General features: G+C 42.1%; 1 protein-coding gene across 8 annotated transcripts in view; it reads right to left on the reverse strand.

The window, feature by feature from the left end:
• Window positions 1–25,941, reverse strand: part of LOC309716895 (protocadherin-1-like) — a 236,757-nt gene that overhangs the window by 198,171 nt on the left and 12,645 nt on the right. For all 8 annotated transcript variants that reach the window (XM_082551004.1, XM_082551003.1, XM_082551007.1 and 5 more), the window contains 2 exons: window positions 23,894–24,731; window positions 16,625–18,808 (listed from right to left, as the gene is read on the reverse strand). In XM_082551004.1, the coding sequence (XP_082407130.1) occupies window positions 16,625–18,808; window positions 23,894–24,709 (3,000 nt within the window). In that variant the 5' untranslated portion in view covers window positions 24,710–24,731. The remainder of the gene's footprint in view (window positions 1–16,624; window positions 18,809–23,893; window positions 24,732–25,941) is intronic.

The raw sequence follows: 25,941 nt of genomic DNA on the forward strand, positions 1-25,941 counted from the left end.
CACACAGAGTTCATCACTGAAACTGAGAAAGCAGCTCTGTATTTACCAGGCAGAAACCAACAAACCCAGCAGGTTAAAAGGAAAACTAATTTGTTTTCAGAAGCAGATCTGATACTTCATGCTCTCTATGTGTCTCTGCAAATACCCATCCTCTCCATTCCAACAGATTTGCAGTTCCCCTTGCCTTTGCAGAGCCAGTAAAAACTTTATCTAATGTGGGACGAGCCTGACGTGACAGCTCAGGAGAAGAACGTCATCAGCCAGTGCCTCATACCATGTTTTGTTGCTCTGAATGGTCAAAGGGCTATCCGACTGTATGCAGGTATGCAGAGACATTTTGGCCTGAGATCGCTGATTTCACCTTTAGGAAACTGAAATGAAGAAAGAGGATCCGTGTTTTAAAAGCACCTGCACGCCTCTGGCTTTTTTTCTGTGATATACACCAACTGCAACTGAGGTTCACAAAATTAGCAGATGCTTACCTCTCACAGACAGTCCACTGTTTCTGCCTGAGCTGCCAGGCAAGCAAACATTATGGACTATGACAACTACTCCACTGAGAGACCTGCCTCGGCCAAGACCTCCACACTCGCTTTCTCCTTCCCACGTGCACTCACTGTGCACGCTAGCTGTGGTCAGAGGAGCATCAGCAAACATTATTCTTCAGGGGCAGGCTATGGGGCACATGCATTTGTCCTCTCAGATGGCTGGAGGTCTCATCGTGAAATCAGCTGCCAGATAGTCGTTTATTATTTACCATGCTTTGTGTAAGCTATCAAAAAGTAAATGATCCCTTCACCCTTTTCAGGCTCTGGTTAATAATTATTAACACTTCAGGCGTCACAATATTTTCTGACCAATGTTTCAAGACATAAAGAAGTGATTTAAACACACCTCTGATTCGGATGACTCGGAGGTAAAAACACACAAAAAGGAGGACATTGGCCTTTTTCCCATTAATGAGTAAAGCTGTTTGATCTTCAGTGAAGACACAACATCTGAAGCCCTTTTCAGACAGACAAATGAACACACTGTGAAGATCAGCAGTCGGTCGGCGGATCAGTCAAACCAAACTACCCAGAAGCCCCTGCAGCAGCATGCTGACTCGCCATGTGTTTATTTATCAGTTTTCAGGGATCGCTCCATTGGCTGCTCAGCCACCCGCAACATCGCATAAGGAGCCGGCAGGAGGGCAGGAAGACCGAACAAATGGACACCGTGTTGGAGGACGCGGGAGAGGGCAAGACAAAGATTTTACCTGTCTCACACGCACACAGGTAAACACAGCTTCACAGCATGACCTCAGACTGTATGCAAAGTGCAATGCAAACACGGGTAAAAGGAGATGCTTGTGTGTGTGTGTGTGTGTGTGTGTGTGTGTGTGTGTGTGTGTGTGTGTGTGTGTGTGTATGTATTCATATCCCTGCATGCCCAAACATGTCTGTGCTTCCACAGAAAAGGGTTCAGCCTGCCCTGTCATTATGTTGCTATGACGACACTGACAGGTTGCAGTGAGGATGGTTGTAAGTGTTTTTATGAATTCAGGTGTGTCATCGCTCCATTCTTCTCTCTGTTGTCACCTATAGTCTCTCTGCCTTCTGAGTATTTCCCTCCATCACTTTATGTATTTTTAGTGAGTGACAGGACACAGAAAACACACACACACACACACGCGCACACACAGTGGACTCTCCCAAATCTCATTAACAAACCTTCGAATCGGTGGTTGTAGATTAAAAATGGATCAAGACTCTGCAGCAGCTGCTCGGCCTCTTTCCTCCTCTCTGGATTTCAGTCAGATTTTTGGACTTTTGAGGTAAATTAGAGGTCCGATCCCAGAAGGGGGAGTTTTAAAGAGAATTATTAAACCAGAAGAAGGAAGTGTTATTTTGTACTAAATCGCACCGTCTTTAAACATGGTGATTATGCTTTTATTTGTACTCTTTACACACTTTTTACCAGCGGGCAGTTTTATTTTCTGCATGTAATCACTGTGAAAAGCTCTTTAGTCAGCCTAAATATTTTGTCTCTAAAACATTGATATTTAAGGGGTTTTTCTGTGGTTATCTTCTTTAGGGATTCATTTTCCAATTACTCGATTGATTTTTTTCTCTCTATATACTGTTTGAAAAATGGAAAAATGCTTATTGTTTCCCGGCATCCATCATATTAAATAAACACAAAGGTGTGGAAGAACACGACCTTGGCTGTTACAGCAGCAGAGTAATGATATGGTATCACTGTTGTATGAACACGTATTTCATAAAGCTGCAATGATTGGATGTACCCCTGCTTTTGGCCACGGTTTCAAAATTTATTTGCAGCATTTTCAAAGGCCCGATGTGATTTAATAATGTTGTTAGCACAGGGAACGCAGTCTGCCTCAACAAATCTTCCTGTCTATTTACTGTTCCACTCCAAGTCGTTATTGATTATTTCGTGTATTGATGAGGTTGTTTGTTGGTGTTTTTTTAGTTGTCAGAGTGCGTCAGAGCAGATAAAGCGTCCGCTGGCTTCTTTGGAAATAAACATTAAGAGGCAGCTATGCTCGTTCAGTTTCTGACAGCAGCTGAGGAGAGAACACGAGCGCTGCTGTCCGACAAACACGGACCAAGAGCAGATTTGTTATTTTCTGTTTCTGAGCTTGTGCAGCGGCTTTAACGGGATTCGCACAAACCTTCAGGGAAATTTTCGGCTCCCCTCCCCAAAAGAAAGAAAGAAGCAAAAGAAAAAGTCGCAGATGTGAAGCTGTGTGTTAACATCCGACCTCAATCCTCTAATTTAACCTCCAGAGATTAGGCCGAGCCACTAATCCAGACTGAAGCAGAGGGAGAGAAGAGAGAGAGAGGCAGAGTCCCGATTTTTGATGTATTAGTCATGTATTTTTGTCTTTTTTTTATTCGAATATATTGTTGTCAGCAGTGAGACCTCTCATTCCAACCAATAAAGCAGATGGAAGTGAAATGAAAATAAAGACGAGATGAAATGGAAGATGGGGAGCTGAGGTCGGCCAGAGGATTAGAGCGAGAGAGAAACAGCTGTTATAATCGGGCACACACACACACACACACACACACACACACACACACACACACACACACACACACACACACACACACACACACACACACACACCAGGCTGCAGTTGAAGGCCTCACTGAACCCTCCTTAAATACTTGAACCAAGATCTGTGCTGCGAGCTGAACTCTCATTTGAAATATGGATGAGCAATAAAACTCAATCACTGATTGTATCATCCTGTTTAATCTGCTACTTCATTAGATTTGGAAAAATATTTTGGACCAAATGCAGGCTTATTGTGAGCTGCTGTTACACATTATTGCTATTACGGTTTCCAAAGGTACTGCTTGCATTTACATCCCAGTGACATTTACCCCTATTGGCCGTAGTAATTGATGATAATGTGAGTAATGTGTCGATATTGTAGAGCTGTTTGAGGGCAGATAGAAGTGTCCACAAAATGCTGTGCGTGACAGCAGCTAGCTTCTCTTCTTTCTTTTACTGCTATCAAGTGACATAAATGAGGAAGTTATTTATTTCTGTAATGTGATCATTGTTGTGGTTTTTCAATTAATTTAAGGAAGTTTATTTAGGGAAGTTAAGTTGTGGGAAACAATGCAAAGAAGATAAACAGGAGACAGAATGCGTGGATGATCATGAGCTGAAGTTAAATCATGAAAATTAAAAACATCTGGGAGGAGTTTCCAGTGCTCTACAAACAGCAGACAAGTGGACGGTGTTGGGGAAAGTTGGATCAGGCTTGCTAGGATCGCCGATGGCTTACAAGAGTGTGACACTTGTGTGGAGAAACTCCTTTTGATTTGATTTTGTCTAAAAAAGTTGGTGTTTGTGGTCCTTAAAACGCCACTAAACCACTAATTATGTTTTTTTTTTTGTAACATCTAATTACTTGAACAAAGAAAAAAGGAATCGTTTCACAGAACAAAAGTTCAAATAATCCAAACTGGTGGCCATGAGTAAAACACTGAGGACTCCTCGCATCCTGCTGACTGGTAACAAAATGCAACCAGGAAGAGGAAGGAAGAAGAAGAGGAGGAAGCAAGAGCAAAGCGAAAGGATGAAGAATGTGGATGAGATAAAAGCAGAGAGGTGATGAGAGAGGGAGATAAAGAGAGGGAAAGAGGGGGAAGGAGAGAGGAGACGAGTGTTTCCTATCCAAACAGACACTTCAGATGATATGGAGAGAAAATGCCGAGTAAAAGAACGACAACATCTCCCTCCCTCTTTCTGTTTCTCTTATCTCCTCTCCACAGTCTGAGCAGAGGAAGGAGAGGTGATTCAAGGTGAAGTACGAGGTGGTCATACTAAATAAAAAGAGAGGAGACAGAGGGACGACAAGAGAGAAGGAAAGAAAGAGAATGAAAGTTTGGTCGAGGCAGAAATGGAGAGTAAGAAGAAAACGGCGAGGAGATGGGAAAGGAAAGACAGGATGAAAGACCGGGAAGAGAAAGAGGATGGAAGGAAGGAAATAAATGAAAAGAAATATAGAACGCAAGATAATAAGGAAGGAAAAAAGGGCATGGAAAAGTGAAAGAAGAGAAGAAGAGAGGCGCCGAGAAATGAGAGAAGGTGGATGAGGGCGAAGGAGGTGGAAGGAATAAGAGAAAGGAAAGACAATGAGAGAGTATAAGCAGGAGAAAAACGAGAGGAAGGAAGGATGAACGAGAAGTATTTTGCCAACAAGGATGGAATCCCCTTTGCTCTATAAAACCTCTCTGAGCTCAGTCGACCACTGCGTCATTTTCTGCCTCAGTGCTGAAGCAGTTAACCAACACACACACACACACACACACACACACACACACACACACACAGAGCAAGCCACCCTCTGCCCTCGTCACGCTCTGCCCTGCAGGGTCCAGGGATTTTATGACTGGCAGAGGCGTGTGTGTATCTGTATCTGAGTGTGTGTGTGTGTGTGTGTGTAGGTGTGTGTGTAGGGAGGAGGAGGCATAAAGTAGCAGCACAGAGCTAAAAACAGTCTTTAAACCTGAAGCCTGCAAAGCGTAAAAGTGTGTACGGAGGCAGAGGATGAGGATGATTGAGATGAAGATTACAAAGTGGACTGAATGTGATGAAGAGCAGAAATGAGGATCAAAGGAAAACTTCTCGCTACCAACACACTCGGTCAGAATCAAAGCCAGGCTGACTTAAGATCCTGTCTTGCTGTAAAACATGCGATGTAGGCGAGAAACAACAAGAACAGCACTCGGCTAGTGAAGGCTACATATTAGCTTTAGCTAAAGCTCGTTTTTGTTGCTATAATACCTGAAGACAAGATTTTTTTTTCATCACACAAAACCCTCAAAAATCTCCACGCAGGCTTTGAGGGTTTTACAGTGAACCTATCCTGCTCATTTCCAGGTCTATTTTTATTCTAGGACTTTACTCGAGTAACTCTGCAGACTAACAGATTTATATCATACTGGTTCATCGGCTCATCCTTAAAAGTCCACCTTCTCTCCTGATTGGCTGACTAGGGGTAACCATTTCTGTTTTTATAAGTGAGCAGTTTCAGGCCTGTGCACCATACGTTTGTCAGTGCGAGCTCTGTCTGTGCAGTTACTAGAGCTACAATTGGAGAACGTCATTATGTGAAATGTTCAGCACATTTAATCTAGATAACTAACAATGCAACATAATCTTCAGTCCATGCTAGTGCAATATTTTTAAACTAATACTTTAACCCAAATCAGATTACCCTCCACATGGTGACTGTTAGGAAGTTTATTTGGGCAAATAAAACTTGAAAGCTAAATTGAATTCAAGTCACGTGTTCTGAAACCACCTTGTTTAGCACGGGACTAAAATGCAACCTTCTTGGCTAGCACAGGCGTTAAACGTGGGTGTAGTCGATGGATTGTGTTTTGGAGAGACTATTTCAGATACCAACGTTTCAGAAAAAACAAAGTTTTATTTTCTTGTTGTTTTTCAACACTGGGAAATCTGTACTGCTTTCCTACTTTCAAAAACGCCGTACCTGCAGCTCTTCACTGTGACGCGCAGCCATCAGTGTAAACAGTGAATGTGTTTCTGCTGTTTGTGCTCGGATCAGAGCCAGGAGATGAACCACAAGTGGACAGACAGCGACGGAGGATGCAGCTCAGCTCACCTATTCTGCTGCTTCTCCTTCTTGTTTGTCAGGTCAAACAATGAGGCTGCTATTTGACAGATGGGGAGAGGATGCAGGAAGTAAACACCAAACAGGAAGTTGAACACAAATGAAGGCAACAGGGCAGACCATAGCCTCCGTGTAATGATCAATTACTGTTGTAGGATGGCATTATAATCAAATAACAAGAGGAAGCAAAGGGCTGCTGGTGATTATGTGTTATTTCCTGATTGATGAAGTCATGTTTGTCTCTCTCCCTCGCTCACTCCGGTAGCTGTCACTTCCCTCATCGTCACCTGTCAGTCAGGATGCAGACGGAGGCGGTTGCCGCGGTGACTGCCTGTGACTGTACACTTGGCAGAAGGTCCTTTAACACATCGAGCTGCACTCCCTCTCTAACACAACTCTCCAGAGACTCGCTGCTGACAGTCCTGATTGTCACTTAGCATCTGCTGCCAATTACTGCACTATGTTCCTGAAAATACTGATCCTGATACTATTACGGCTACTGTGACTACTGATACTGATACTACTGTTACTCTTACTTTGGCAAGTACGCAGTAGTGATGCTACTGCTACCGTGACTCCTAATCCCGATGCTCTTTTGGTCTTGGATGCGAGAAATCACGTGTCAAAATATTTATTCCTCTTTTAGATTGCCTGTCATGCCAATAATCTCGTCAATTGCATTTTTTAAATTAAAGCCAGCGTGCGTTTAGTTTTTCACAGAGGTGAACCCCATTCCAATTAAGACAGAAAAAATAGTGGAAGAAGTCATGTTCTCCGCAGAGCTTTTCCATCGTTTGTGCTTTGACTGGAGTTCTTTTAATGAATCTCTGCTCTGTCTTCTTCTTCTTCTTTTGTGGTGGCTTATTGGCAACAACTGGAGAATGAAGTTCCGCTATTCGCATGACAGTAGTGGATGGAAAACTGCATTCATTTGCATTTTCTTTTTGCCAATTTGGATTTCATTTCTGCTTGGAAAGCTGACTTTTATCAAAGTGCCCCTCACCAAAGAAAAGAATGACAAAACCCCTTGTTATTTATGACAAATGTCCAGTTGTGGCAGCCGAAATCTGCTCAAAATGAAGCAGGCTTCAGCTTTGTTGTGTCAGTGTGGAGTCCACATCAAGATCAAGGTCAGCAACACGTGAACCAAACCAATCCCATCCCATCTTTTTGCATTTCTGTTATCCTGCTCTGCTTCTATCAACACAACACAGTCACACTGCAGGCAGCATCCGAGCTGCTGCCGCCACTGCTGATGATAACAATAAGCAGCTATGTTGTGTGTGTGTGTGTGTGTGTGTGTGTGTGTGTGTGTGTGTGTGTGTGTGTGTGCGTACTTTCCTGCAGATAGAGTTCAGCAGCCCGGTGTGCAGAGCAGCTGTACAGCATCTGACCTCTGACCCCACTTACAGGTGTGTATGTGCATGCATGTGTATTATGCGGTGCACATCTGCAGCCCTCTTCTCTCCTGAGTCATACCACCTGCTACCAGCCCAGTCACACACACTCACAAACATAACGCTAACATACATGCTGATATGTGGAGTGAGCGTGTGTCTGTGTGAGGTTTGAGTGTGTCTGCGTGTGTGTTCGTGTGTGTTTTGCACTCGGCTTCATCATCTCCTCCACCTCCTCATTTTTTCCTCTTTACAGGGCCCACACTCCCCCTCCTCTCGTCATGCTTGCATCTACTGTCGCCTGTTTTGTTCCTGTGTGCGTGTGTGTGTGTGTGTGTGTGTGTGTGTGTGTAAACCCTGAGGCAGGTTTCCATTCCACTTCACTTGTGTTGTTGGAGCAGGTGGCAAGACATCACACACACACACACACACATATATATATATAGAGAGAGAAATCTATATAAATGCACTGAACACACAATAACACAATAACAAAATTATGTTTCTTGTGTTTTTGATTTCTGGCGCCACATAAAAGTAAAACACAGACACACACACTGATCTTTGTATTGAGTCGTCTCAGTGGCTCGAACACAATCACAGCCCTGAGGGGGCGACCGAGATAGACAGAGATTGAGAGAGAGGCTGAATAAGAGTTCCTTCATGGCTCTCTCGGCTCTCTATGGATTGTTTAAAATAAACTGGCACTTCTCAAAAGGCTAAGATGATTTTATGTTTTCTGAAGATGATTTCACTCCTGTCCTGTTCTTCTTCTTCCCTGAGAGCAAGCAGGAACGTTCTGGTGGCGTCCACTGAAGCACTGAACTGTGATTGAAGTGATTGAAAAATGTTGCTGCTTGTTGTTGTAGTCCCCATTTTGTCACTGCTGCTTTTTAAATTGGCCAAACGGCTCCTGTGAATGGCTCCTGAGCCGTCCTTTGGTTCTCAAAATAAGCTTTTGGCAGGAAACCACGAGAGGTTTTTTTTTACACCATCACTCTATTTTAATCATTTACTTAACTGTTTTAAAATGTTTAATTCCTCTCCTTTCCGTATACACTAAGACAGAAGAAAATGGTCTACTTTAATTTTATTGGTTTCATCTTAAATTTGAGCCCCAACTTGCTTTGGTCCCAGTTTTATGTATTTTTTTACATGGTATGTGGATGCAAAAACAGCGGCTCTGTGAAACTTTGGCTGCTGATATGGGAAGTGTATGCTGAAATAATGATGGTCAGCAGGTGTTTTGTTCATCACCTTTACCTTTTTGTTTTCATATGTTAGCATGCTAACATTTTCTAATCTCCCAAAGGCTTACTTACAGGTGTGCTAGCTGCTTGTAGACAGACATTTCCACCATGTCAGCAGACGTATCATTTATCATAAGGAGAACAGGAATCTACAAAGTAACTCTCATTACATTGTTTATCTAAAACCACCGAGTTAGCAAGCTAACTAGCCACCACGATAGGTTAGCTCAAACCACATGAGTGGTGCTAATGATACAGAGCTTTTCCCTTCATGTTTGGAAGTTCTGTGATTGTATATTTGTACTGTATATTATATGAGGTACAGCAGGACAAACTGAAGTTGCTGTTTTGCATCATGACATCTTTGGTAGCTTGCGTAATGTTTTCAAAGCTAATGTGGGTTGCTGCTAATAATTCACAGCACTGTAAATTTGCAATTTTGTACATTTATATAATACAACCTCATACAATATAAACTATTTTAATATTGTATATACTGTATATATTACCACTGTGATAGTCTTGCAACTACTCGCACTTTAAATTCTGACTACACCCACACACAAGCTACACAAGCACTTGTTTTACTGTTTTACTATATTCTACGCTCAGAGTTAAGTTTATTCTTATTTTAGATAGTTGTTTATTTAGTTGTTTGAAGGGAAGCTGGAAGTAAGAATTTCATTGCTTTGTGTAACCACTTGTGTTTTGCAGTGTATAAGACAATAAACTTGAATCTCGCATTTTTAAGTCATTATAAATTTCATAGTGTAATTATTAGTGTGTAAGTTTTAAAAGACTCAGACTGCTGGCTTGTTGTTCTTAGAGCTTTCAGCTCTCAGGCTGATTTTCTGTGGGACCAGCTTTCAGTCTGGGTTTATTAGACAGATGCTTTTTCTACTTTTAAGATTTGAGCTAAATGTAGTCATACTTACAGGTATCCAAATCCTGTGGCAAAAATAACTGGACAAATATTTTGAATTTTAAACAAGATGAACGGTTCTCTTCCTCTTAAACTGGAGGAGGTGACTCTCCAGCAGAACCTCAGACTCATTTAATGTGTCCTATAAACACCTGAGCGAAACGTTCAGATGCTAATCTCCTGCCATCCGAACAGAGTGTGAACTGTTTAAATCAGTTATTTCAAGGAGAGCTGGTACTGGGTGTCTTCATGAATCCAATAATTTGATGTAATTTGAGGAGTGAGGTGTTTTCTACCTGTCAGACATGCCTCGATGTGTGTGTGTGCGTACACACACACAAGCTGAGAGGATTACTTTGTGCTGACAGACACCCACGCCTTAGGAATGTGTGTGTTGTATGTCTGTGTTTGTGTGTCAGTGTTACAAAGGCCCTTTGTGATGAAACTCCCCAACCATTCTGGACCCGCAACTTCGCCACTATAAACACTGCGAGTAGCTGTTCGAATCAGTGAATACACACAACCTTCAAAACATTATACTCACAACAATGAACAGCCAGTAACAAATAATTAGTACGAGCGCTACTGCTAAAAGGAATAATATAGAAAGGTGACAAATTCAAGGAAATACCCGAACCTTCCCATGCAGTAACGACATATTTATTTTGGTTTCTTTGGTTTTAGTTACTCTAGTAATACTAATACTAAAAAGTACCAAAAGACCTGTGGTGGAATTTTAGGTTCTTGATGTCGTTGATGTTATTTCTGTAGCTAAATTGTTGTAAAATTGTTGTAAACTCTTTCCCCCATGAGCAACGTTTGGGGATAACCTTTGTTCCTGTCATATTTCAGACTGGATTCCAGAATAAAATGACTGAATGTGCATCAGAAGTTAATGTGGGTGATCTCTACACAGTCTATTCTAATGTTGCCCAAACCATGTCTTTACTGATAAAGACTACAGGGTACAGGGTAGCTCATCAAATGTGATCTTTATAGGGGAAAGACTCATAAATGCTCACAACAACTGCTGATTTTACATGAGCTGGGTCCTGATATCTTCTTAATGTATCAGCATTATGTATGGATGAGTGAAGATTCTGAGTTTATTTTAAAAGAAATCTTCTGGAGAAGCTATTCAACCACAAAAGACTAGTGCAACTTTAAAATCCTGAAAAGGAGCTGTGATTATTTTTACATGAGTGTTTTGGCAAAGGAAAGTGTGCAGCTGAAGTAACGTGCGAGTACAGTGGCAGTATCTGTAACCTTGCCTTCCACTCAGCTGAACCTGACTGATGACAGGCACTCTGTCCCAGCCTGATGATATTTTAGCCGCTGCCATGAAATTACAGTAATTTTCTGGGGGAGAAAAAGCTGCTAGCTGCCCGCCTAATGACTGCCATTACAGTTTCTTTTCCTGACAGTGAGCCAGACCGCAGAGAAACAGGAAGTCTTCTGTCAGTCAAACTACAGAAACACACGCTATTGATTAAAAACACCTGTTCTGAATTGCCTATGGTTTAATGAAGTGAGCGAGCTGATTATTGAGTGTGAACATTAACAGGTCCAGTGGGATGGAAACCAGATTTTGGTTCATCGTGTGGTTTCGGGTGTGTCATTTTCATGGATTTCATCTGTTAAGCTGACAAGCTGAAACACTGAATGAATGGGTCTGATGGTCTGATTGCTATTGTGGGTGAAAGAGATTAATATTTTTCTTTTCACCCCAATAACTCAAGGAGAAAATTTCATTTCATTTCCAGCATTTCCAGGGCTTTTTAACTTGGTGGCTGATGTAAGTTTATCTCTGATATGATAAAAAAAAAAAAAAGTAAAAATATATTTTTTTCCCTTCTCTACCTTTGCCCACCCTGTGGAGGTATGAATACCAAATATGTTTTCAAAATTAGAAGAAAATATGAGACAAAAATCTGAAACAACAGTATTATTTTCATGCCATGTTCCTAATGACTACAGCGGGCCCACAGAAAAGCATCGGCCTCCTGGATGCCTGCTAGTTGAGTTGTTTTCAGGCATGACGACATGCTTAGAAGGAGTTCCTTATAGAAATGTGTTTCTTGGAAGACCTAGAGCTCCAACCAAGAAGAGCTGGTTGTCAGGGTCTGGGTATCAGTGTCAAGACTGATACCCAGATAAACCAAGATTTGGAGCCACTCCAGCAGACTGATCGTCGGTAGTACCTGATTTAAGATGCACAAACAATGCTTTAATGAGGATAGTCTAGTACTCGCTCATATTTTTCTGGACAATTACAACTTTCTGCACAACACCTACCACCACCCTGTTCCAACCGGCAATTTTGGGAAGCTCTCTCTGCGTATCTCGAAACTCCACTCAACTCTCCTGGAGAGGTTCTCCGAACAATTAGCCTGTTGTGTCTTGCCTCTCTCGCAACAAGCCAGGTTTGGACATTTGAAACCAAGAGCAACATGGTTCTCTTCCGATGTCTTGACTCCTGCGTCTTTTCTCACAAAAGCCGACCCTCCAAAAACAGCTGCAGCTTTTAATGAGTGGAATTGTTGCTTTGCCTATTTGAGACTATTAAAAAAAAAGCTGCAGAATGTTCCCACAAGCACTTCAAATGAAGCACGAAGTAGTCTTTGGATTTAAGACACACTAAATGTGCCATAGGAGCTTTCTGCACAGCCTGTAAGCCTGTAGAGCATAACGCTCAGATCATGAATCAAACTCAAACAACAGAGTGAAAGTGCAGATATGAACGAAGTGCTGGTTGTGAAAACAGTTTTTGTTCTCCTTTAAACAGCTGATAGGCGCCATGATATGACACTTGGGCTGCTGGCACAGAGATACGCAACAGCACTACAACAACAACACACACAGAGCGAGACCTGACAGCAGACATTTGCACACCTCTATGAAGATGTTTATAGTTTCTTATCCAATGTTTCAAATATGTCCTGGCTTGAATTTTTTTTTTTTTGTCCTGAATTCATTCTGGGCATATCTATTCAGCACTGTTACTATTGATTCTGGATTATAAACTTCTAATAAAATAAAAAGTAGCTTAATCATCTGGTATTTGATAAATATATGTATTCAACACAACTTTAGTATCAAACTAAAACTGGAACGCTTCAGCTGTACAGATGGTAATATGTAATCCAGAAGTCATTTAGCTCAGAGCTTATACAAACACACATCTCCTCATTCAAAGGGCAGAGCTTTCCAAAGAAGGAAGGATTGTGTTGGGTTGGATGGACGGAGAGGGAGGTTGGTCAGTACTATGAGTCAGCACACACACACACAGGCAGAGGTCGTTGTGTTGCCATAGAAACGGCTGAGCTGGTCAGCGTAAAAGCAGGAAGGATGCCGCCGGACTGTTAATGTAGAGACCAGACACAGGGAGGAGTCGGGGAGAGCTGTTAACTTTTGGCCTCTTCGCTCCTCTTTGCCAATAGCTGTTCTTGATTGATATTTGACCTTTGACCCCAGCGGGTTCAGCACCTGCTCAGAGTTGTTTTGATCTCAGTTCTTTCTGTGCTGTTTGCTGTAGGTTCAAAGTCTGAAAGAGTGTTGGGTGTGTGTTGCGTGCATCTAGGCAACACGCCACCAGGTAGGCAGCTGTAAATTTAAAGTGACTGAGAGAATAGCTGATGTGTTCCAGTCAGCTGTTATGGAGAGAAAACATATTTGGAACAAAGGGCAAAAGTAAATTTCAAGCACTGTTCAAACTGTAAAGCTCATGTAATAGACCTCCATCGGAAATGCTAACAAGAATGCTATTTTCAGCGAGTGGTTCTTAGTTGAGTGTTTGCTTATAGAAATGCTCATTTCCACCAAACACAAAAATGATTATTTGCTTGTCAACCATCTGTAAAGAATTTAAGCATGCAATGTATGTTTTCAGTTTGTTTTTGGCTTCCTTTTAGTGTCTCAGTATTACGTTTAATCTACACTTATTTCTGAGTACTACACAAATTGTTATTGTTATAGAACGTCTGATAGAGTGCTAACAGTAGCACAGTTAGCCTTTGGTTTGCATGTTAGCATGCTAACAAGTGTAGCTGAAGATAACAATGTTGTAATATGTCTTTATCACTAAATATTTACTTGGGAAAGTACTGCATTATGACCCGATGATTATACTTGGCACAATTTGACAGCTATTATTATATTGTGCTGTTTCCTAGATGTGATGCTAGGGCTAACACCATGACTCTGATGATTCTGCCCTATGAGCCCAGAGCTGCATAAACCGGATATGTGGCTCTAAAACAGTCATCTGGATACATCATTAATGTAGTGGGAAAAAAACAAACATGATAATCCATCTATCTCTGATCTATTTAATAAAAGTAGTGGATTGACAGAATTAGCCACTTTTCTAACTAACAGTCAGTTTTATCTTATGTTATTCAGCTTTAACGGAGCAAAAACTTTAAAATGTCAAGGAAAAAGCTTGCTAATTATCCTCAGATGTAATCTGATGGGTTTCCTTCTCTTACCCTATAATTTAGTAGATAATGTATTTGAGGACTTTTTTACATCACCTTGTGCTCCCTGTAACTGTGAGGTCTGAACGTAGTTGTTAAAACATCAGTATTATGAGCATAAAACCAAATAATTGAGAAAATGGTCAGATAAAGAATTAAAAAAAATATCTAAAAAGGGAAAAGATATGTTACCATTCTGTCATCCAGCTCTAAAATCTGTGTTTTCTGCTAAACCTAATTGTTTGTCTTGACATTATTAATGAAAGGTGTTGAGAACATGCAGAAACCATACTCAGAACATCTTGGGCCAAATACATTTTCTCTTCATATATTAGAAATGAAAATGAAAATACAATACTGTACCTCTCCTTGCAGCATTCCCAATATTCCCAATTCAAGAACCCAGTGAATGCACAGAAAGCGCCACTTAAACATTTAAGAAACAAGTTTATTGAAATAAATTCTGCTTTAAAGTGTTAAAAAGAAAACAAAACACTGTACAATTATGTCCCCATAGAAAAGTACATGAGAGTACATGACTGAGCAGGTGTGCACAGACTAGATGTGGCTTTAAATTCTAGTATGATGCCTGCATGTCAACAGGCTAAATGTTAAACCAGCAGGAGCGCTAGCAAGCTGCCAACAGCAGCAGGGACTCTGCGAGACTGACCAAAGAAACAGTTTCTCTGCTTCGCGTGTTCATATATATATATATATATATATAAACTGATGATCGCGATCGCGATGACAGTGAAAATGCAGGTGTGTGTGAGTCTTTGGTACATCTTTTCAAACAGTCAACACAAGTCTTTAAGAAGCCAGTAGAACAATGAAATGGCCTTGTTAAGCTCACACGAGACACACTGTAATGTTGCAAAATAAACAGCAGATGAAAAAGCAGAAACAAAACAAAATGTTTCACATTCACATGTATGTACAGTCTGAACATCACTACAACACCTTAATCTGATTGTCTGGTTTTTTCAGCGCATGTGACATTTTCACTTTTCACAGCTGCAGGTCCATCAACATGAAGCCACAAAACAGCCGATGTGGCGTGAACGCTCATCACAATCATACAGTTAATGGCCCCCGTCTCACAGACCCCCTCCCAACTCCCCTTTTTGTACATTAAATAGAATAAAGCAAGGCACTCTGGGTAAAAGAAGGCAAAAGCGGGTGCCTGGAAAATTACCTGCCATTAATCTGTGCAAACAATTGCCTTTTGAGCCCCTGTGATTGGGAACACAGCTAAATTAAAAGTCGTCTTTCAGCTGACCTGACAGGAAGCGTTGTGGCTCGGAAACGGTCGTATTTAGTTGTAGTGTACCTTTTCCTTCATAGCGTAGAGGCTCTTTATAACCCCACTCCCTTAGCCTTCTTATTGCCTTTCTTCCTTTCTTTCTTCTTTGCTGCTTGGCTCCCTGACTGAGCTGAAATTACCTTAAATTGGTCTGAACTGGATGGAAACACTAAAGTGCTGCTCAGTCAGTCTACTTTCTGGCAAAAGAAAGCTAAGAAACAATAAAAATTGGTTAAAAAAAAAGAACGAAAACTAACTCAGGAATTCACAGTCACTCTTTGTCACACTTCAACAAGCTGATCCGGCCATAAAGAGCAGCTTTAAGCCTCAAGTCAGCTCTCCAGACAAAAAAGAAAAGAATAACACATTCAGACATAATGAGGATGTCAGCATGAACCTTTCAATGGGTGCTCAAAGAACTCCAAGAACATTTGCGAATAATAAAATGGGGAAAACTCATAATGTCCTTCATTTAATCCACCATAAAAAAAGGTAAAATGAAACACAAACAAATGAAAAACACAGATGCTAAGGACAGACCCATATGGGATTTCCAAGTTGAACAGGGGGCTCAATCAAACGTATGCTATCAAACTTGGGTTTACATAACATCATAAGTAATTCTTTGAAATATCACATATTTCGCTATAACAGGAACTTTTAATTAAATTCTGCAGATTAAACATTTGAATGCAAGGCTTTGAAAACATCATCCAAAAAAACCCCAAAACCCATTACCTCAAACATAAAAATCCTCCATAAATGTGTTTTAGATCAACAGAGTCCATTTTAGGAGGGAGGTTACTGTAAGGAACTGACAAATTGGTAAGCCCATATTTGGTCTAGCCCTGCAATCCTTCATTCTGTGGCTTTGTGGTGTCCATGTTGAAGTGAATACCCAAAACTGAGCAGAACAGAAGACAAATGGTGAACAGAACCAAACTTAAAATAAAAGGAATCACAACTGTGAGGAGGTGGGTGATGTGCAGGGAAATCAGTGCAGCTTTGGTGGAATAACATTGGCTTTGCCAAATAAGTCCCAGCGTGACTACCACACCCGGTTGGTCCAATAGATCTCCCTGTGGTACATTGCTGTGTTTGCGTAGTCTCCTACCTGTTTGTTGCTGTATTTGGGTGGGTTGGCCTTGTAGCTGTAATCCGAATATTGGTCGGAGCCAGTAGAGTTGTTGTCGCCCGTCCCCACGAAGGTGTTGGTGGCAGGGAGGTCCTGAACAGCCTGGTGCTTCTTGGAGGCAGACGGTGACTGTGGCTGCAGCTGGATGGATGGTAGCGGGGAGTTGGAGCGGTAGTGGCGCCCCAGATCAGGGCTCCCTGGTGGATAGTTAAGGGGCAGGTGGATTCTGGGACTGTCATTGACATTCTCATTGATTAAGTTGAATTTGAGGCCTTTTTGTAGACTGGCGTCCTCATCATCTTCTCCTGTCTTAGCTGGTTTTGGAGCCTTCCCCTTTTTGCTCTTTTTCCCTTTGCCATTTTTAGGGCCCTGCTTTGGGGCATACAGGTCCTTACTCTCCTTCTTGCCAGCCTGGTAACCACTCTTGGTATCCTTCTGTACCCAGCGTCTGATGAGGACCACGGCAACTATAACTAAAATGACAACAGCAAAACCGGCAAGACTGCCGTACAGAATATTGCTTTGCTGAGAATAGGCATAGTTGGGATCTCCGGCAATGTCCCTGTCCAAAGGGGTGTAGAGGCTGTGTCCAACCAGCGCTTCAATGAGGGAGACATTTGATTTTGTTTCATTTACAAAAACATGAACTAGTGCAATGGTGTTACGAGGAGGTTTTCCCTTATCAACAACCTTCACTACCAGCCGATGTAGCCCATTGTACTTCGGGGTTAATTCTTGTGCTGCTGTGATTTCCCCATCATTGGTAGATATTTGGAACAGATCATATGGATTTCCACCTATGATGGTATACTCTAGCTCAGCATTGAGTCCAGCATCAATGTCCTCAGCTTTTACCACCTCCACGTGTGTGTTTGGTCGGGTCCCAACCGGTAGGTGTACAAAGGACGAGTTAGACGGCCTGGTAACATATGGGGCATTATCATTTTCATCCAACACATTGATGGTCACACCCACATAGGAGGATCGAGGCGGGTTACCACCATCCACAGCCTTTAGTTGAAATGTGTAGGTGCTCTTCTTTTCACGGTCGAAGGAGATGCTTGACAGGATGGTTCCTGTGCCATTCTGGATGACAAACATGCCATTGTCCTGTTCCACAAACAGCCTGACTTGGGAATTCTCATCCTTATCTGCATCATTGACTGTCACTACACCAACAGGATTGAGTGGAGGCATGTTCTCTATGACAGAGAAGCTATAGCCATTCAGTGTAAACTTTGGGTCATTGTCATTGCAATCTAGAACATTTACCACCACCGTGGCAGTGCCGGTTTTACTAGGCACACCCTTGTCTGCTGCAGTTACACGGAATTCATAACGCTCTTTTTCTTCCCGATCCAATGAGTGATTCACACGAACTTCTCCAGTGCTGGAATTAATTTTAAAGAGCCTTTTGGCTGTTGAATCAGTGATGGTATAGAACAACTCTGCGTTTGTGCCGCTGTCTGCATCTGTCGCCACAATGTCTAGAACTTTGTCTCCTGGCTGGTTGCCTTCTGCAAAGTCTACCTCAACAGTTGAAGGAGAAAAGTTTGGTGCATTATCATTAATATCTGTAACCTGGACTTTGAGAGCGTTAGTGCTGGACAGAGCTGGGTTTCCAGAATCCACAGCGACTATTTCAATCCTGTAATCCTTAATACGCTCATAATCCAGCAGGGTTGTTGTCTGCAGGAAGTATTTTCTCTTCCGATCGTTGGCTGACTCACTTGCAGGACGAAGCTGAAATGGAACATCACCAGCAACAACACATGTCACCACAGCATTTTCCCCCTCATCACGGTCTGACACCTGGACCAGTGCCACTGGTGTACCAATAGGCATGTCCTCAGAAATGTTGGCCACACCATCATGATGTGTTACCAAGCCAATACCACGGATCTCAATGGCTGGTGCATTGTCATTTTGGTCCTTGACGTGTACGGTCACAAGGACCTTGGAACTCTTGGAATTGGGTCCACGATCTCTTGCCACCACAAAGAACTTGAGAAAGTTTTCTTCTTCTCTGTCCACAAGACCTTTGACGTAGACGATGCCTGTTGCGCGGTCAATGCGCAGAAGCCTTTGGACAGATTCTGATGCTTGATGGAGGCTGTAGTCTATCTCTCCATTGAGGCCAGTGTCTGCGTCGTTGGCTTTGACCTACAAGAGTTGGAAAAAAACAAAAGACAGACAGACAGACGGACAGAAAGAAACAAAGAAACAGATTCAATCTTTTAGCCAAACACTGTCCAAAACAACATTAAGAATCAGATCATTTGCCTGTTCAGAATTGCATTTGGTACACTGGAAAATCAAAATATCATCAAAACATTGATCTTTTGGCAGGTTTGCAGTTTTCATGACAAGCAATAAATATTCTATATTTAAGACATTCAACTTTAGACTAAAAGTCTGAAGTAATCTCAGACTAAAAGAATGATTCGCCACGCTCTTTTTCATGTGACGTCAGTGAAATACGCGTCATGATTCCATTACAGTCTCTGTTAAATTTTAATGATTATTTAGCTTCTTTGGCTAATGAAGAGTCATGACCATTACTAATGCAACAGTACAAGGCCCTTTATGTTTTCCTCAGGGGGAGGAGTTTGTATGCTGCGAAAGATAATACCCGATCAAAGCTGATTGCACAACCCTACACAACAACATCTAACGGCCGTGCAGCGGGTCATTGGCATCTAATGGGCAGACGAGTGAATGTTAATGTTCCTCTCATTATCAGAAAAGCCCCAGCTCCTCAGGGCCCATTAGGAGACTGAATAGGACAGAACAGAATGAACCACAAGCTGACTTCATAAGTCCAAACCTAAAGTGAATGGGGGCAGTTAGTCAATTAGGAGATATGAGAAGTCAGCAAAATATCACTTAGGAAATACTCGTTAACACACCTGTCCTATCTACGGATCTAAACCGTTTTAATTGCAGTCATTGAATGCCATGGCTGCCGGTCAGAAATGTAGGTTGTTTCAAATTAAGCAGTTCTTGAACAGCTGATTTAAATGTCCCAGGTGCTGCTGATCCAGTGTTTGTACAGCCTTCACCCAGGACAGAGTAATGTAATTATGTTTGGGTTTTTTTATTCTTCTTTTTTTAAGGCCATTATACCTTTAAAGCTGGGCTGGTTCTTAGCCAAGCTTGCACTCAGTAATATATTTCCCTGAAATTTAAGTCCAAAATATTATGATTTACTAAAATACAAAAAAGGAATCTGCCAATGGGATAAGATTATTAGGGCTACTTTTTAAAGAACCAATCAAACATAAGGGATTGCTTCTGGTCGTAACTTCGTATTTATCCAAATAAGAAACACCCTTTAAAGCCCCTAAAAACACCAGCTACATTAGTAATCAAAATCTAATATAATGTAAACATGATATAAGTTCAATGAAGATACAGATTATACCATATCCAAAACCATTTAAATCAGTTTTTAGGAGGAAATCAGGGTTTAAAAGGCTACTGCTAGCAGAATCTCTGAAGACTCTTGTTTTTCACACAGACTCCAGTTCATACTGCCACATAATAAATATGTTGTTTATCGTCTGCTCAAGAAACTCACAAACTGTGACGGACCACTACCAGCACCATGATGTGACCATAGAAGCTGCTGATCCAAGTCAGAGAGGTTAAGGTTAAAGAAAGCATGAAAGTGAAATTATAATTTCTCCTGCCCATTGATTTCCTTTCCTTTGCTCTGGCCTTAAGCAGCAGACATCACCAAACAGCGGTGAATTATTGACAGCTTCTGAGAATTGTGTATTGAACAGTGTTGCTGCTGGAGCCCGGTGCCACTGTGATGGGGACAGAGCTGCACTGGCTGCGCTCCAAGGCCACTTTGTCCAGGCATACAGAAACTATAAACACTCTTTATCTACCAGTTAACAATTAACCTGCAAGAGCGTCTGGTTTCCTGACTGAGTGAACCAGAGTTTCTGAATGTTTCAGGTGATTTACAACAGTAAACCTTTAATTTATTCCAACATTCTCCAAATCAGCCTGGTTTCTCCCCCTCCACGAAACTATTAGAGAATTTATTCCCGAGGAAATGAGCTTGCAGACACTTAACGCAGAGAAATAATCTATCACAGTTTATATCCTGTCTAGTTTATTGTTGACTAAATTACATTATAATGACGTGGCAGTTCAGTGTGGACTCTTCAAACCATTTGAGGCTGCTTTTTGAACTAATTAATCAGCTCGTCAACATCATATTGTTTTTTAAATCATCTTTAGGATTTTAGTGACTACGCATTAGGGACCCCTGTCAATATTCCTTGGTCTTTAATAAGCGCTAAATTTCAAGGATCTGTCTTCTGCTAATTACTTGATTAAAGGCTCTAAAAACTGTTAATTGTTCTGACTCAGCTTGTTGATATGGTTGATTAGAGCTACATTTAAAAGAAAAGATGCCAAATTTCGAGCTGCTCTGGTTGATGTCCTTCTGGTTAGCTTCCATTTCTGAAGGGTTTCAGGTAGGCGGAGCTAAGTTCAAAAGCTTTAAATTAGGGCTGGGTATCGTCACTGATTTCTAGAATCGATTCAATTCCGATTCACAAGGTCCCGAATCGATTCGATCCACGATTCGATTTAATTCGATTCGATTCGATTTAAATCTGGGAAATTTTGACAGTCAGAGATATAATTCAGATCAGGACATTTACATATTTTTGTATCTATAAAAAGGAAGCTGACACTCTCAAGACTTTATCCAAGTTGTGAGCATCACAGCAGATGCCTTTGTGTCAAAGTAGCTGAAGATAAAACACAGAAAAACATGTAGGTGATTTTCCTGGCCTGGGATTTTATAAAAATATTCTGCAGTACATCAAAAACGAAAGAAAACCATTAATTAATCAACATTACCTCTGACGTTACAGCGGTTTTATTAGAGACATGGCTAAGCATTTTGCATTTTGAATAATTTTAAAAAGTTTCAATTTGTTCAGTATTGAACAGCAGAAATGAGGTTTTCTTTTCGGAAGAATGTAAAAGGGGAAAAAACAGCGGCCGACAGCGCTGTAAGCAACAGTAGACTTGTGTAACAAGCAAGCGAATAATGAAGAAAGCGAAACTGTTCGAGAGAGAGGGGGGGGGGGGAGGGGAAGGGAGAGAGGGAGAGAGAGAGAGCTGCGCATCGCAATGGAAGCAAAACAGTAAAAGAGTGAATTCATGACGATGTTTATGTGAAGCGTTTGGATCTTCTTTTGCTGCTGATTCGGTCAATATTGTTTGGAGAGAGATCAAACTAACAGCTTTAGAATCAGCGCATAAAGGGCGTGAACACAAAGCGCGGACCCGGATCAGCGAGCTGTCGGCTTTCAGCCCCGACTGTGAGAAAGGCGACATCTAACTGATTCTGATCCGCGGGTCGCGCTGTGTGTTTAAGTCTATGTGCAGAATCCCTGTACCTGCTCTCATTTACTGTTTGGTGGTTCTTGAAATTTTGTGAGATGTCACCAGAGATTCTGGCATTTCGGACAAAATAAATTTATATTAAAAAATCGATTCAGGATTTTAATGAATCGATTTTACGTTATCCAAGCCAGAATCGATTTTAATCGATGAATCGATTATAAAAACCCACCCCTACTTTAAATGCAGTGGTGCAGAAAGGATCAGTGAATTCAACTTGGCAAGGTGGGGATATCATGTACCTAAGTGCACCTATCAGGCACAAGAGCAACATTTGAATGTAAAGAAAAAAAAATCGGATCAAAAACCACACCCACACAGGCTCTGTAACTGGGCTTTTCCACACATTAAATATATAAGAACAGAAGAATTGTTCAAAGGAATTTACTTTAGGTTACATTACAAGGGAATATCAATCAAATCTTTTTTATGCATTATTTTTATCCAGAATATATATTTTTTTTCCAAAAATCTAGCGATTTAAACTTAAATTTGCCCATTTTTAGACAACAAAGTTAGACCCACTGATGTTACTTTTTTTGAGATAACAATCTGGCTGCCTGAAGGTCTAAAATAAGGTGACTCGATACTGAAACAGCTTTAGAAGAGGCTAACAATAATCACAAAGCAGCAGTGTGTTCCTTTAAAAAACAAGTCAAAAGAAAGGGATATACATGTCTGTGTTGCCATTGGCTGATTTAAGAAGGTCAGGGTCGTCAGTCGGCGATGTCCTGCTGCCTCTAAAGCATCGCTCCTCAAACGCACGTTAAGTGAAATGAATTCTGTGGCTCTCTGAAATGCAATGAGCCACATCCAGAGCAATAATACCAATAAGCCCCGTGGATAATCTCATGACTGACTCAGATTAAGTCATGCACAGCAAGCTGGAAGGCTGGCTGGCTGGCCGCACTGCAGTCTGAGAGAAGGGGCACGAAAAGTGGAGGATGACATGGTGAAGTGGGTTTGTTGGGATGCTGCGGAGTCACCGAGCCAAACTGGGCCTTCCTGCTCTGCTCGCTGACGGCAACATCACGTACCGCCGCTCCAGCCGAGGGCTCAAAGGTGAAGTTGAATCAGTGGTTAATATGTGACTACACACAGCGATCCCACGCCCCGCTTCACCTCCGCTGCACCATCTGTCTGTACGGATAATTGAGCAGCATATTACGTGCAGTCGCTGCTCCGTGTTGTCCTGCAGTGTTATCGCCAACAAGGCCAAAGGTTCCACTGCAATGTTCGGCGGACAAGAAAAACTCTGGATTGACTCCTGAACAGCAGCAGCAGCAGCGCTCACACGCAGTTTTGCCTGGAGAGAACTAACTTTGCTACTTTTAAAATAACACAATAATAATCATTTACTTGTGATATTTTAGATTAATAGACTGTAAATGAAAAAGCTCCCATAAGGCTGGATCTCATATGGTTGAGACTTGTATCCCTAAATCACACATAGGGGACAATTTTGAGTAAATAAGAACTGTCCTCAACTTCCACTTCATATTGAATTTTTCAAAATGGAAAAGGTTTTAACAGCAAAGCTTTACTGCCAAAACAAACAAGTGACTTCATTAAGGAAGTTCTAGTTTCTGAAAACCTGCCCACGCAACACAACTGAAAGCCGACGATCTGTTGGGTGTGAAGAGGTAAACATGTTGAAACCTTTAAATGCAAAATGTAAGTGTTTAAAGTTACATTTTACACTGAAAAACATTAATCAGAGGATAAATGACTGATTAGCTATCGATAATAAATCAGAGCTAACGGCTCTACAGATTCAGATAAAATGAATTGTACGACACTGATGTGTGTGCTGACCTGCAGTACAGAGTGTCCCGGTGGACTGTTTTCTGGTAGGTCAGCTTCGTAGTGACTTTTCTCAAACTTCGGAGTGCAGTCGTTCTGGTCGGTCACCGTAACTCTCAGCAGAGCGCTGCTGGCCCTCGAAGGCTTCCCGCCATCCTGTACCCTAATGTTGAGGTCATACGAGTCCTTTATCTCACGATCTAAGTTGCCCATCACGACCAGCTGCGGCAGCTTCTCCTCCGCGTCCACGGCGACCTGCAGGCTGAAGAGCTGGTCAGCGCCTAATCCGGTGCTACTGCTCAGAGAGTAATCTGCCACGCCGTTGCTCCCCGAGTCTCTGTCAGTGGCCATGGGGATGGAGAAGAGGGCGCCGATGTGCGTGTTCTCGGGAATGGACAGAGTCAGGATAGGCGAGGAGAACTGTGGAGTGTTGTCATTTATGTCCAGGACCTCGATGCGACCTTCAATGAGCCGCGGCCCATTGCCGATACCCTTCACCATGTCAGTGATCGACACCTCAAACTCCAGGTAGCATTTGTCGCCCTCGAACAGGTTGCGGCAGTCTCTCAGCGTCTCACGATCGATGGGGATCTCGGTGGTGTAGATGTCACCGGTCGAGCCGTCGACCCTCAGGTACGGCGCACCCACCTCCAGCTTATAGAGATGACCGGCATTGGGCAGGCCCTGGTCTGTCGCCAGGCTGCCAATCATCGTGTTGGGCGGTCGTTCCTCAAAAACCTGATAGAGGATGTCACTGGGCGAGGCGCTGCAAGACACCAGCAGGAAGGCAGCTAAAAAGAACAAAGCTTCACACCTCGGCGCTGCCATGTCTCTGCCAGAAAACACCGCTCTGAAACAGACAGAGACAGAAAACACATTAGTAAGACTCATGTTCTGCTTCAGACGGCACCAAACAAGACTGATAACTGAGGATCTGCAGAGCTGCTGCTCAGATTTATTTCAGGGCCACTCAAGAAAAGATGGCTAAATTCATCTCCTTCAGCGTCTAAACATATCCTCAATGGTTACTCGCCAGACCCGAATGCGGAAAGTTTTCGAGTCTGAACTCATCGGCTGAGACGGTGTGGGGAGAGCAGCCGAGCAGGGTAGAGTGATGACTTCCTCCTGCTACCAGTCGACTGCTCTGGCAGGAAGACAAACTGAACGCTGCTGCAGGCGACCAAAAATACTGACAAGAGGCAGCAGGTGGTAATGGGCCACATGATTAGAATAAAAAAGTAAGATAACACGTGGGGAGGACCGCACTCGTAGAAAATCGGATCATTTTCATGTCTTTCGTGCGTCTCAAAACATGTTTAGTTTGCAATCCAACCTAAAGTCCAACATTCTGAGTAGCCTATAGCATTGAAGGCTGTTTGCAGGGATAATAAACTCAAATTTAAGCTTTTTAAATGTCAAACAGAATTTCAAGCAAGAGCAGATCTTGTTCCTGTGCAAGCAATTCAAGACATAAAGAAAAACATTTGCCATTGCCTTCATCACACACTACTTGTTGGGCATAGTACTTGTTTTCCAGCATAATACAAATGTGGTACAACAGGTTCAGCAAGTCATCAATGATTGAATGCTTCAGGTAACCGTTTTATAACTACACAAGACACACAAGCCTCCAACTAAGAGTTTATTAGTTTTAAGTTTAAGTACATTTCAGACTTCACTTGACCTTGCAGACTCTCAGAAGAAATCCTTTTTTCTACAGAACTCATAAGAGTCGACTCTGCCGTCAAGTCTGAATGTGTTTACTCAAACCGACTTCATTCCTGATGGCCTGGTGTTCATAACGCTACATTTGAGCCAGACTCTTCTTGATATAAACTCTTCTCTTTTCTTCTCCCCTCATTCACTCCACCTCTCCTCCTCTTTCTTCTGTCTCTACACATTATCTTTTCTTGGCAGTAAATCTCAGACAGACACTCCACTCTGTATTTCCTGCTGTAGGAGTTTCTCAGCTGCGGGTCGCAGAGGTTAATCTGAAAAGTGCTTTTTTTTTTTACTTTTCCTCCTCACGTACTTGATTTGGAGAGACTATCTCCCTCGCA

This window comes from Aulonocara stuartgranti (genome assembly GCF_965226115.1).
Source record: "Aulonocara stuartgranti genome assembly, chromosome: 2".
NCBI classification, from domain to species: Eukaryota; Metazoa; Chordata; class Actinopteri; order Cichliformes; family Cichlidae; genus Aulonocara; species Aulonocara stuartgranti.